General features: G+C 43.1%; 2 protein-coding genes across 13 annotated transcripts in view; one reads left to right on the top strand and one right to left on the bottom strand.

Moving 5' to 3' along the window:
• Positions 1–13,553, bottom strand: part of LOC127609103 (eukaryotic translation initiation factor 4 gamma 1-like) — a 38,392-nt gene that overhangs the window by 18,710 nt on the left and 6,129 nt on the right. For 5 of the 12 annotated variants that reach the window (XM_052078794.1, XM_052078798.1, XM_052078796.1 and 2 more), the window contains 6 exons: positions 8,808–8,828; positions 8,227–8,421; positions 7,528–7,630; positions 3,201–3,340; positions 557–649; positions 244–331 (listed from right to left, as the gene is read on the bottom strand). In XM_052078794.1, the coding sequence (XP_051934754.1) occupies positions 244–331; positions 557–649; positions 3,201–3,340; positions 7,528–7,630; positions 8,227–8,421; positions 8,808–8,828 (640 nt within the window). Of the gene's footprint in view, positions 1–243; positions 332–556; positions 650–1,355; positions 1,571–3,200; positions 3,341–5,149; positions 5,279–7,527; positions 7,631–7,856; positions 8,121–8,226; positions 8,422–8,807; positions 8,829–13,553 lie in introns of those variants that run through there. The other 7 variants (XM_052078799.1, XM_052078801.1, XM_052078802.1 and 4 more) reach the window with 5 other exon arrangements.
• ap1s3a (adaptor related protein complex 1 subunit sigma 3a) overlaps positions 1–13,553 on the top strand; it is a 95,285-nt gene that overhangs the window by 1,696 nt on the left and 80,036 nt on the right. The window lies entirely within an intron of this gene.

Here is a 13,553-nt window from a genome sequence, read left to right on the forward strand (position 1 = left end):
TGCGTCGAATAGTCGTGAAAATACGGTAAATTTGCAGATTAACCTGAGTCTGGTGTCATTTCATGTCACTCTACTCAGAAGGTCTCTACGGGTATGAGTTCATTTTCTTTAGTCGTCATAGGTCTTTTAGTTTTGTACAGTGCAAATATGACGGGGGCTTGATCAGTGCGGCCTGAGGATATTATTTGCACTTAAATCCTCCATGAATTGGAGTAGAACAGAGTGTCTGCACACAGAACTCACCTGCTCTAACATCTGCTGGATCAGTGGCAGCTGGGGTGTTCTCACAGTTGGCCTGGACCAATCTTGTGTCTGATCCTGATATGGCAGTCTGTACAAACAGAAGAATTTGTATTTTTGGTGCGTAGATTGAAGAATCCATAGTAATCCAAACCGTATTCCAATTTCTCTCCCAAAATGATTCATGTACAGTATGTCTGTTACGAAAAACAATTTACAGATTTTTTTTTTGGGGGGGGGAGCATGCTCATGAATGAAATCTTAAAAAACAAACAAAAAAAAACACTGAAGTTAAATTAAGTCGACAAAAACTTACCTCTGGTGGAGTTGGGTTTGATCCACTGCAGCCCCCTGACATAATCTCCTCTGTGACGTCCCGGCCTCCTTGGTTTGGGTCCCTTATTCGGATCTATGGAAAATAGTGGAAATTAGGTGCCAAATTGTTACTTATGCAAAGCCAACAGAAGGAAATAAGGACATACCGGTAATTTACATAGATTGCACAGTTGTGTTGGGCTGCAAAAAGAGTCATGTGAGCAAAATTCCTGGGGTAGCACAGTGGACACCTCAGACAAGAATCACTCATCGTGCATGCCTAATATCGTCAGCTTTTCCTGCTTGTCCTATGACTCAATAAGCATTACATTTCTCACATTATAACATGCAACACTCGAATCCAACCCCAATACAATTCTCTACAGCACTTGGAACTAAAATACCTAACAAAACTCCCATTGCAGTTTTCAATGGTTGCGAAAATGTTCGTGTTTTGTTAAGACAGGTCGCAATCGGACTTCACAATCGTTTTGCATTCACACGCACTGAACTGCTGCTTGGGAGAAGTGCAATCACCCTCACATTAAGTGCCACACAAACATTTTTGAAACACTCCCTCCCCTCCTCTCTCTCACTGACTCGCTACATGCTTATTCTGGAGAGTCAGCGCAGCCATGAAACTGGTATGAGCCAGAATGCTCTTAAATAAAGTGACATGCACAGTCATGAGACAAAAACATCAAACTTATCCTTGAGCAAGTATGCACAAACAAATACTCTCCCCTTTAAAAGTTTGACTCCCAAAAAACAAAATGGTTGTTTGCCATTACTGTACTGACCTTTGCTGGGCCCAGTCCATTGGTAGCTATTCCGTGCCGAGTATTCTGATCCCTGGAATGGAATGGCTGCTCTAGCCAGTTCCAGTTTTGACATTAAACATCGTAAAAGCAGGTGTGTGGTGGAATGTTTTAGCAAATCTCAACTGTCCCAACTTGAGGAGGACTGGGCTGGGCTGTGCTTTGCTCCAAGTAGACTAGCTAAGAACTTCACTCTCTCTCTCTGTCTCTCTCTCTCTCTCTGTCTCTCTCATTTGATGAACAGATCAGGGAGGAGTGAGAGAAAAAAGGATGGTCACTGGCCTTCTAAAGCTATGGCATTGGAATGTGCAACTCCCGCCCACAGAGACTAACAGACAGTTAAAGGGGCCCACAAGGGAAGCAGAGCAAAGAGCAGAACGAAAAAATAGGGGCATTTCAAAGAGAGGGAAGGTTATAATCAAATGAGCTGCGACTTGCAAAATGAGCCTCTCTGCTCATTCTTCCTCACAGCCGACATGCTGCAAACTTACTCAAGAGCAAAGGAAACTAGCGGAAGAGGAAGAGGGAGTGCCACAAAAATCAAAAGGGGGGGAGTAGTTGGCCACGTGGAGCTGAGCAATGTGCTGACACGTCCCACAGCCCCTCCCCCTCTAGTTTTTCCACTTTGACATGGCGAGCGCAAAATAGATGAACACTGGATTAAGAAAACAATTAAGAAGCTAACGATTTTATATGCCATCAGTGTCTTGTCAATCGAAAAACACACTGTAAAACATACACATTATTTAACCAAAATATAATCCACTCTCAAATAGTCTTGTCGTTCTTTGTGCATACATTTTTTTTTAATCTGATTTATTTTTAGATTTTCAATCAATGGCACAGAATATCCACCCATCCATCCATCTATCATCTGAGCTGGTTATCCTCACGGAGTTCGGGGGCTTGCTGAAGCTTATCCCAGCCGAAATTCAATCGTGAGAAAAAAACAAAACAAAAAACAAAAACTTTTTTTTGTTCATAAATTGCACCTCAACTTAAAGCTGAAGTGCAACCACAAACTCAAGCAATGTGAAACATTATTTACTAAATGCTTCTTTTTCATGGCTGTCCCTGAACCAAGTCAAAGTCCAATCACAGACAACACCAGTCACTGATAAGCAGTCAAAAGGGTCCCAGTCAAAGTCTCAAGGCAAAAAAAACGAAGCTCAACGCAGATATTGAGGTAATGTAATCCCACCTGTCTGTAAACAGGATTAAAACATTGCAAATATATACATACCACGAACCAGCCCTTTTTTTTTTTTTTGCAGCTGAGAGCGCACTGAGTAATGCGAACGGTGAACAGTATAATACATTTTTAAAATAAATTTGTTAAAATTACCTTCTTTAATGTGACTTATTGTTATGTCATTATTACAGGCTAATGCTATTCATTGTAATTTATCATGATAACTAGGAATCAGATGAATATCGGTACTCAATGATTTTTCTGTAATTCTTTGCCAATACTCACCATTTTTAAATGATAACTTCGACAATAGAATGTATTGTAACAATCTGAAGAAATCGCCATGTCCCATTACTGGTGAGCTTATTTTAGAACAGGCCTGCAGGCTACTCGTGTATTCGTTGTGGGTACCTGGTGCTCACGCAAAAGTACTGGAAATCTTCCCAAGAAGCATTGAGGTGTCCTTGAATAAAGCACCAAATACCATATTTCGGCCCTGCTAGCACTGTGATGAGAGTTTCAGTGAATATCTCCAGTTGAGGTCCATTTAAAACAAATAATTAAATATATTGATACATTTGTGGGAAGAAAATGGAAGTTTTCTGCCACATGTTTCGTATGAATAGAACACTGACCTGTTTACGTTCGCGTTTGGTGTGGATGTGTTGCTGAGACTGTGGTGGTGGTTGCTGCTGTTGAGGGGCAGGGTTCATGACGACGGGTGGCGCCGGCACTGGGGAAGTAAACTGAGGCTGGGCTGGATAGTAGGCCTCAGCTGAGGATGAGACAGAATACAATGAATAAAAACTCCAAGGCTTAATTCATGTCATTTAATTAATGACGCTTAACACAAGCCCATGACAGAGACATAAAAGCAGCACACAGCAACACCATCTATAAAGACACAATTACTCATATGAGGTGCAAAAAACATTTTTTAGGGGGAAGGGGAACATTTTAGCCTACCGGTATTTATAATACACTATTAATTATTTTCTAAAATGCAGAGATTTTCACCAGGATAAACGTACAGGTACAAAAATTGGTGAGTGCTAGGGAATGTTTAGGTGTCAAACTAAGGTCCTGGAGGGCCACTGTCCTGCATGTTTTCCAAGTCTCCCTGTTACAACACACCTGATTCAAATGAACAGGTTCAATGTCAGGCTTCCGCAGAGCTTGCTGATGATCTGATCATTTGAATCAGGTGTGTTGCAACAGGGAGACTTGGAAAACATGCAGGACAGTGGCCCTGCAGGACCTTAGTTTGACACCTATGATTTAGGCCCTAGACCAGGACATAAATTGGTTACACACTGCACAACTGGACACTTTGTATTGGTTAATAACACTGTGTAGTTTGTACAGTTGTGTTTAGGTCATAATGTATATTTATTTACAGTGTTTTTATTGTTTTGGGGTTTTTTTTCCATCGGACTAGAATGGCTCCAATTACAAGGAAATGCAGTTCTTGTACTTTTTTAAACATAAAAGGCCAAAAAAAGGAGTATTGTGATTATGATTCTAAAGTGAGGCTTTGCACTACCTGGTGCTTAGGCCCCAACGTTGTACATGGGCCTGCTTCACTTAGGTTAAGTGAAGCAGGCCCATGTGTCTTGAAAAATAAAGCAACTTGCCATTTGTGCTTTGACTTTTAACAGTCTGTTACACACATTGACGCGTACAGTGGATATAAAAAGTCTACACACCCCTTTGAAGTGCCAGGCTCTGCAATATAAAAATTGAGACCGAGATAAATCATTGGACAACTTTTTCTACCATTAATGTGATGCATTACCTATACAACTCAATTTAACTTTTTTTAATGTTATTTTATTTTTTGTGAGGGGAAGGAAAAACAACTGAGTTTTTGTGGTTGCTCAGCTGTGCACTGCCTGTCCGAGCTTGAGCTCTGGCTTTGATTTAGAATGAACTAGTCACATTCAAGCTCAGGTTAACTGGGTGTCAGGACACATCTACCACAGTTTAGGTGCCTCTGATTAGCTGATTATTCTTAAGGTGGAGGCAGCTTTACGCTTTGCGGCTGTTCTTTACCTGGAACTGGGGGTTTAAGTAATGGTGTGTGTGTGTGTGGGTGTTGGTTCACCCAGTCAATAATGTCAACAACACATCCTGTTCTTCATTGATATTAGCTGGCCTTGTAAATGGCCTCATCAGTTCAGCTCTTAGTCAAAGGCAAGGAAGTATTGGCGTACAAAATGTTCAGACTGAAAAGGCCTCTCTTTCAGCTCAGCGGTAACTACACATGCTTGACTCTCCACTAGTGAAAGTATTACAGTCCAACTCACATTACTGAGCCGGCATTGTTGACCATGAGCAACACAGCCTAAATATAGTCAAAAGCCACATACGATAGGTTGCAAGAGGGAAGGAAGGACAGACCAAGAGAGACTAAGAGCATGCTCACAACCAGAAAGCCAGAGGAAAAAATGTCACTTTTTTTGGACAATGTCCCAATACCATAAATAAGAGGCATGAGATATGAGTCATTAAGCACAGGTGCATGAGCAGTTAAAGGGTGGGAGGTGGGCTGCAAAGAGAGACCGTAAATCTTGACGACACCTACATTGAGAATCATCCATTTGGTGAGACCCGCGATTCCCCATGTTCTATGTCTACCCGACTGCAAAATGGAGAGGAGGGGTCTTTTGAATGCCCTTTTTTTAAACTCCTTCCTGCCCCCTCTACAGGTGTCCACCCAAAATGATTTCTTTCGCTGTTAAGTTTTGTCTCTTCCAGCGGATCTCAGCTTTACTCCTCCCTTGTAACAGAAGGAAGATGTGTGGGCCTGCCTGCTGTTATTATATCTATATTATATCTATATAACTATAGATATATCTATATCTAACTATAGATATATCTATGGATATACAGTATCTATATCTATCTATATAGTATATCTCACAAGTACAAAAAAAAAACAAATTTCCCTCTCTTCTGTTTTTTTTAAATTGCTTTTCTTTTAGTCACCCTCTTAAAATAATGGCCTAAGTCATATTTTGACAAAAACAAACAAAGGATGCTGGCTACCTCTGCTAAAATCTACTACAGCCTTACATAAACATTCAATTCTACACTTGAAATAAGTTATTAATAAATATAAATTGGCATTTGGTTCACGTTTTATGAATGAGACCGCCAAAATGACTCTGTCATTATTTTACGTTTGGAACAATATTGTATCTTATTGTTTGCTGCAGTGAATTTCCCCATTGTGGGATCATTAAAGAAGCTGTCTTCTTTTCTCTCCGGTCTTTATTTGAAACTGAGGGCTTAGGAAAGGTGTGTGCCACAGATTGTGACAGACAAAGTCAGGAAACAATAATACTATGATTGCCTCCTCTTTGCTGATATGTCAGTCAAGCACTCTCTTCCCGATTTGGGGGCATTACACGTTGCTAAAATTCATCACAAAATAAAACAACCTTGAAAAAATATTCGGGGTGTGAATTTAAGTGTTGACAAAATGTTTACATTCAGACCTGTTATATAAGTGCCAACGTTTAGCCCAATCAGGGTCTCACTTTAAAGGCCTGACTATAGACCCCTTTTCAGTTTGTAAACTATGGCTACATTCACATTACAGTGCGTGATGTCATATTTAGATTTTTTTTTGTTAAATCCAATCTTTTTGTTACATTATCAAAACAAATGCAAATTTAAATGTGAATGCAACGTGTCCGTGATGTGATACACATGCACACAAAGAACAACACATGGCAACGTGTTCAGGGAAGTAAATGTGTTTCCGTGTGTGGAAGCTCATTTTATTATCTCATATCGCCAGAGTAGCGAGGCGGGAGTCGGTGCATATCATTTGGAGATATGATGTGACGCTACTCCATCACCTCATTTAATGGACGCGTCTACCAAAGAATAAATGAAGTGGCTGCATTGCTGAATTACTATCACCACAAATGTCCCTTTATGCATCCTTTTTCAAGTGGGATTAAATCAAAGTCAAACGTTAAGATGAAAATGGTTACTCAAAACAACACTGCAGAGTCACGGACGACATTAGTAGTCTCCCAAGCACTCCCTTCCCCACCCGCATGGAAGAAATATTGGGTTTTTGATGATGTGCATGTCAGTGTAGACTCATTGCATGCAATTTCTAGCAACATATTTTTTTATATATATACTGTATGTATAAACTTATTGTTCACACTGCATGAAAAAAAAATCAGAAACGTGTTACGTCAGGGCAAAACAAATTCTGAATTGAGCTGCAGTGTGAACGTTAAGTAACCTAAGACAACATCAGGATGTATGCATTGTTGGTGAGGATTGCAGAAAGAACGGCAGTGAAAATTACTTTGAAAAAAATACTGTTGCCGGACAGAAGGAACTTTCTGAGAGAGAGTGTGAGGAAGGAATGTTCATTTTTATTTAGTGAAGAAAACTAGTGTTTACATTGGAGAGAAAACAGGGAGTCCTGCTTGGGCCATTGTAAACAGAAAGAAGAACAATGGGCATGTATGTAGCTATGGTTCTATGAGTCCCAAATGACTTAAAGAGGCAGTAAATGAAAGCTTTGTTTAGTTTTGACTCAAAGCACACAACACTGAGCAACAATCAAAAAGTCAAGTAATAAAAACTGAGAAATGTGTTTCAAAATAACAAACTTGCTTGAACAGAGAAAAAAAATCCTAATGGCTCTAATAATGATGAATCCAACAAGCAAATTATCGACCTATAAAATACACTTACATATCCATACTATATAGATAACTATAACTTTCTATTCCAAGCTCCCTATTGCTGATGAGCAGCATCAAGATTGCTTAGCTTGAAAGCATTGCTCAGATGTCTGGTGGGAAGGGGTCAGTTGAATATTTGCTGTACGATGAGCCTTGACTACCTCCAGAAGGTGCACCCAAACTTTTAATATGTACTGTTTGATGCAGAACCATAACCAGATGTTAAGCAGTGGCTCGGACTTACCATAATTACCATATTCGGACGAGCTGGTGCCTGGGTAGAAACCTGGAGCTCCAGCTGGTACAGGGTATTGCTGGTGTGTGGCTACGTAGGTTGGTGAACGGTACTTTAAAAAAAAAAAAAAAAAAAAAAGAAGTAAATCAGCAAGGTTAACAGAGGAGAAATTGCAATCGGAACATGAGTCATGATTATATGGACCAATACCAGTCATGCTAACAGCACCGATACTGTACTTCTGTGCTCCTATCAGCACTGGTACTGTAATTCTGTTATATTCATAATTATGCTCCAAAACCACAGCTCCAGTACCACTTGACCAGCCGGACAAATACCTTCCAAGCAGGTGGTGTAGGAGTGATGTCAGCCGTGTGGAGATACATTAAGGCAGGTGTAGGGAACTCAGAGATGAGAAATTGATCAATCTTTCAGGTACAGTACTGTGACTTAAGATGGCCAAATCGTCTCAATAATGTGTTTCTTTTTAAAGTTCGACACATTTTAACTCCAATATAGTCGAAGTGTAAAATTATTTTTGTAAACATCACCACAAAGCAAAAACGATTTCAACAGCCCCCCCACTCCCCACCTCCACCCACCCTCCAATCCCCGGAGTAGTTCCTCTACCGTGTTTTTTGTTATTGTAAAGTGTCCTTGGGTGTCTTGAAAGGCGCTTATAAATAAAATGTATTATTATTATTATACCTGTCCTTGAATAAAATATGCAGCCCCCTGTGGTGAGCTCGGTAAAGGCAACTGTTGTCCTGGGATCACCATCATTTGGGAACCAGGGTGTGGCTGGTAGACATGGGTGGGAGTTCCAGACCGAGGGGCACTACTGGTTAGAACACCTCGATGCCCACTGCTGGGAGGCAGACTTGTTCTGTTGGCGTAGTAGGGCTAGAGAGTAGATAGGACCAGAGAGGAAGGATAGACGAAGAGAAAGCAAAGTGAGCACGCTGACCATTGGCTCAATACAAAGCCATATTGCGCGAAGTAGAGAAACGAAGTGAAACTTGAGCTTGGAAACCAGGGGGAAAAGAAGCAGACATTCATTATATATCTGGTTACCTTTCTGTGAAGTGAAAATAAAATCAAGTCACATTCAATAGACTATGATTTAACTGATATTAGCCCTAGGACGGGTGAAGTAGACTCCCCCAGCCTGATAGCTGCATAGTTGACTCAATGAAGATAGAAATAGATATTCAAACAGTCAACATATAAGTAAGATATATACTCACACTCCTCAAGATGGTAATATAGGGTCGGGGGGGAATAGTTACCTGGAGAGATCTGAAGCTTCCCTTTAGCAGCACAAAGACGACAGAGATGCATTAATTGGAAGCAATAAGGTGGGACAGTTTGAGAGAAACGCCACCACAGTCAAGCAAAGCAAAGAAGCCAGAGACATGCTCCACTATCATCCGAGTCGTGAATTGTGACAAGCAAGTATTTAACACCAGTAAGTGCTCACATTATTATTTTTTACTCTATTCTCCTCTACAAATCCATCAAAGTCCTCATCTTCTGTTCTCCATCAAACATGCCAGGTTCCCTTGCTTATTTGTCAGAGTCAGTCTCGTTGCTGTGCAGCTCCACAGAAATGATGCCGGCTTTTGCTCAAACAACAGTGCAAGCAGACTCGCGAGCCCAAGCATCCACAATCCATTTACAAAATGTGTCGTAACTCGTCTGCCGCTTCCTCACAGTCTTAGTAAAGCTGTGTTCACCAATGATCCCACGCTGCTCGTCAGTTAGCCTTGACTCTGGCTGGAAACTTTTCTTTCATTTTAAAAATCACCCTTAAGTGCTCATTTCTGTCCATGACCATGGCAGCACGCGGCTCTTTGGCTGGTTCAATGCGGTTCCCGGGCTCTCACATGACAAGCGTCATCAGTGGCGATGCCATTCAAACGAAGGCACTAAATACACAGAACGTACTACGTCAGCCTATCATCAATCCCGTTCCTTGATTGACATAGAGGGCAGCCAATCAGATGACTGCATCACCGCTCATGCGCAAACAACAGCACTAAGCGCTAAGATAGCCAGCGAATTAGCTCTTATTTTAAGGCAGGGCTGCCCAATACGTCTATTAGAATCGACCGGGACATAGCTAAATGGTCCCAAGTCGACCGCAAGGGGTGGGAGGAGGAAAGGGGTGGGAAAAAAAAGATTCGTTTGTTTGTATCTTTAGCTTTCGTTCATTTTCAGCCCATTCCGACTGTTGCTCATTGTGGTGTGCATGCATATGTGCACGAGTGCACTGGTGGGCACCCACATGAGTGCGTGTGTCTGAGCGCAAGCGGGCGTGTGTGTGTGTGTGTGAAAAAAAAAAAATCAAAAATTATCAACATTGACTGATATGAAATACCGTATTTTCCACAATATAAGGCGGACCTAAGAGCATTTTCTCAAAAGCCGACAGTGCGCCTCATAATCCGATGCACCTCATTATATATATATATATATATATATTATATATATATATATATATATATATAATATTTTTAAAATCCTTGTCTCACCCCTCGGGTTGTGTCCGTCCCTCATTCAGCTCGGGTCCTCCGTCCCTCATTCAGCTCGGGTCCTCTACCACAGGCCAAGAAGCTTGAGGGTTCTGCGCAGTATCCTTGCTGTTCCCAGCACTGCACATTTCTGGACTGAGATGTCCGATGTTGTTCCCAGGATCTGTTGCAACCACTCATCTAGTTTGGGGGTCACTGCCCCGAGTGCTCCGACCACCACAGGCGCGACTGTCACCTGTACCTTCCAGGTTCGCTCCAGCTCCTCTCTGAGCCCTTGGTATTTCTCGAGTTTCTCGTGTTCCTTCTTTCTGATGTTTCCATCATTTGGGACCGCTACATCCACTACAACGGCTTTCCTCTGCCCTTTATCTATGATCAAGATATCTTTTTGGTTCGCCATTACCATCTTGTCAGTCTGGATCTGGAACACCCACAAGATCTTCGCGCTGTCATTCTCCACCACCTTCGGGGGTGTTTCCCATTTTGAACTTGGGGTTTCCAGTCCATACTCCGCACAGATGTTTCGGTAGACTATGCCAGCCAACTGGTTATGGCGTTCCATGTAGGCTTTCCCTGCCAGCATCTTACACCCTGCAGTTATGTGTTGGATCGTCTCAGGTGCCTCTTTGCACAACCTACACCTTGGGTCTTGACTGGTGTGGTATATCTGGGCCTCAATGGCTCTGGTGCTCAGGGCCTGCTCCTGAGCAGCCAAGATGAGTGCCTCTGTGCTGTCCTTCAGGCCAGCCCTCTCTAGCCACCGATAGGACTTCTTGAGGTCAGCCACTTCAGTTATGGTCCGGTAGTACATCCCCTGTAGGGGCTTATCGTCCCATGATGGTCCCTCTTCCAGCGCCTCATCTTCTGTTCCCCATTGTCTGAGACATTCTCTGAGTACGTCATCCGTTGGAGGCTTCTCCTTGATGTATTCATGGAGCTTGGATGTTTCATCCTGGACAGTGGCTCTCACACTCACTAGTCCTCGGCCTCCTTCCTTTCGGCTTGCGTACAGTCTCAGGGTGCTGGATTTGGGATGGAACCCTCCATGCATGGTTAGGAGCTTTCGGGTCTTAACGTCCGTGGTCTGAATCTCTTCCTTTGGCCACCTTATTATTCCTGCAAGGTATCTGATCACTGGCAGGGCACAGCTGTTTATTGCCCGGGTCTTATTCTTGCCATTGAGCTGGCGTCTTAGGACTTGCCTCTCTCGCTGGAGGTATTTGGCCGTAGCCGCTTTCCTTGTTGCCAGTTTGAGGTTGCCATTGGCTTGTGGTATAGCGAGGTACTTGTAGCTGTCCTCAATGTCTGCTATTGTTCCTTCAGGGAGTGAGACCCCTTCAGTGCAGACTACCTTTACTCTCTTAGTCACCATCCGACTACATTTCTCAAGCCCGAATGACATCCCGATGTCCCTGCTGTAGATCCTGGTTGTGTGGATCAGGGAGTCTATGTCCCTTTCGCTCTTAGCATACAGCTTTATGTCATCCACGTAGAGGACGTGACTGATTGTAGCTCCATTTCTGAGGCGGTATCCATAGCCTGTCTTGGTGATTACTTGGCTTAGGGGGTTCAGTCCTATGCAGAACAGCAGTGGGGAGAGTGCATCACCTTGGTATATGCCACATTTGATGGACACTTGGGCAAGTGGCTTGCCATTGGCTTAAAGTGTGGTTTTGCACATCCTCATCGAGTTCGCAACGGAGGCTCTTAGGGTCCTTTTCACCTTATACAACTCCAAGCATTCAGTGATCCATGTATGTGGCATTGAGTCATTGAGTCGAGCTTTCTTGTAATCAATCCAGGCTGTGCACAGGTTGGTACGTCGGGACCTGCAGTCTTGTGCAACTGTTCTGTCAACCAGGAGCTGATGTTTGGCTCCTCTGGTATCTCTACCAATGCCCTTCTGTGCTTCGCTCATGTATTGATCCATGTGTCCACTTATCTTAGCCGCAATGATGCCTGACATGAGCTTCCATGTTGTGGAGAGACAGGTTATTGGCCGATAGTTGGATTGGACTGCACCCTTTGAGGGATCCTTCATGATCAGGATCATTCGCCCTTCGGTTAGCCATCCTGGGTGAGTCCCATCCCTCAGCAGCTGGTTCATTTGTGCTGATAGGCACTCATGGAGTGCTGTGAGTTTCTTTAGCCAGTTGGTGTGGACCATGTCCAGGCCTGGTGCTGTCCAGTTCTTCATATCGTGAGACTCTTCCCTGTATGTCTGGGTTCTGTTCAGGGAGGTTGCTGTACTCCTCTCTCAGGGTCACCAGCCATTGTTGCACTGTTATGTGCAACCTCCTTCTCCCATATGCCTTTCCAGTACCTTTCAGTTTCCAGTCTTGGTGGGTCAGCTCTGTTGTTCGGACCCTGCCACTGAGCGTACACTTTCGCAGGTTGTGTTGCGAACAGCCTGTTAATTCGTCTAGCCTCATTCTCTTTCGTGTACCGCTTTAGGTGACTGGACAAGGCTCGGAGCCTTTGTTTGGCAGTTTCGAGTGCTTCAGGTATGGTCATCTGGATGTACCTCTCGGGTATCGGCCTTTTCATCACACCTGTCTGGGCCTCCGTCAATTGACTCACATCTTTCCGAGCCGCCTTGATCTTAGTCTCCAACAGTCTTTTCCATGGTGGCTAATGTATCTCATGGCTTCCATGGTTGCTCTTATAGCCAGGCATCTCAAAGATCACTGATGCTGAAGCATCTATCAGCTCATTGGTTTCCGTGATTGTTACGGTAGGGATCGCCCTCAGTGCTGCATTCACACTTGCCATGAGACTTTCAGGTGGTACTTCACATAGCCGTTGTAATCGGTTTCTAGGTTGCCCAGCTTTCATCAATCTCAAGTTGTGACAGCAGTTGCCGTTTGTGGATGTTGGAACACTGAGTTACTAGTTGTTTAGTGGTCAACCGTGACTGTGGGTTTCGAAGAATGGTTTCGAAGAAACCATTCAGCCCACATTCTCTGCATGTAACCCCTCTTACTAGGGTTGCTTGAGTAGTAGCATTCCAACAGAGCCATGTTATCGCATCTCACCCATCTTCGCTTTGTTCCAGTAGCCCACTTTTCATCAAGGTGCTCTGGTTCCCCAGCACCTGCATGTCATTCATTTTATTGTCTCTCATCATTGTATGAGGTAGGCATTAGCGTGAAGGATCTTGTCCAAGGACCCACACTGGATGGTGTTATGTGCTCATTTTTTCCCCCAAGCGGGATTCGAACCACCGTCCACCCGTATGCCAAATCGATGCCTTACCAACTGAGCTATCCAGCCGCTCGCTCTCTCTCTCATATATATATATATATATATATATATATATATATATATATATATATATATATATATATATAAAAGCTGTCAGTTTAGCGCATTTTTATTGGCATTAATTTAATTAAAATTTTTCTCGCGAGATTAACGCGGGACACATCACAAGCGGATGTTACATTGCTCTATAAATACACCAGAACAAAACAACAAGCGCGCTGCAGAAGTCCACACCCA

Source organism: Hippocampus zosterae, chromosome 10, assembly GCF_025434085.1.
Source record: "Hippocampus zosterae strain Florida chromosome 10, ASM2543408v3, whole genome shotgun sequence".
Taxonomy (NCBI): domain Eukaryota; kingdom Metazoa; phylum Chordata; class Actinopteri; order Syngnathiformes; family Syngnathidae; genus Hippocampus; species Hippocampus zosterae.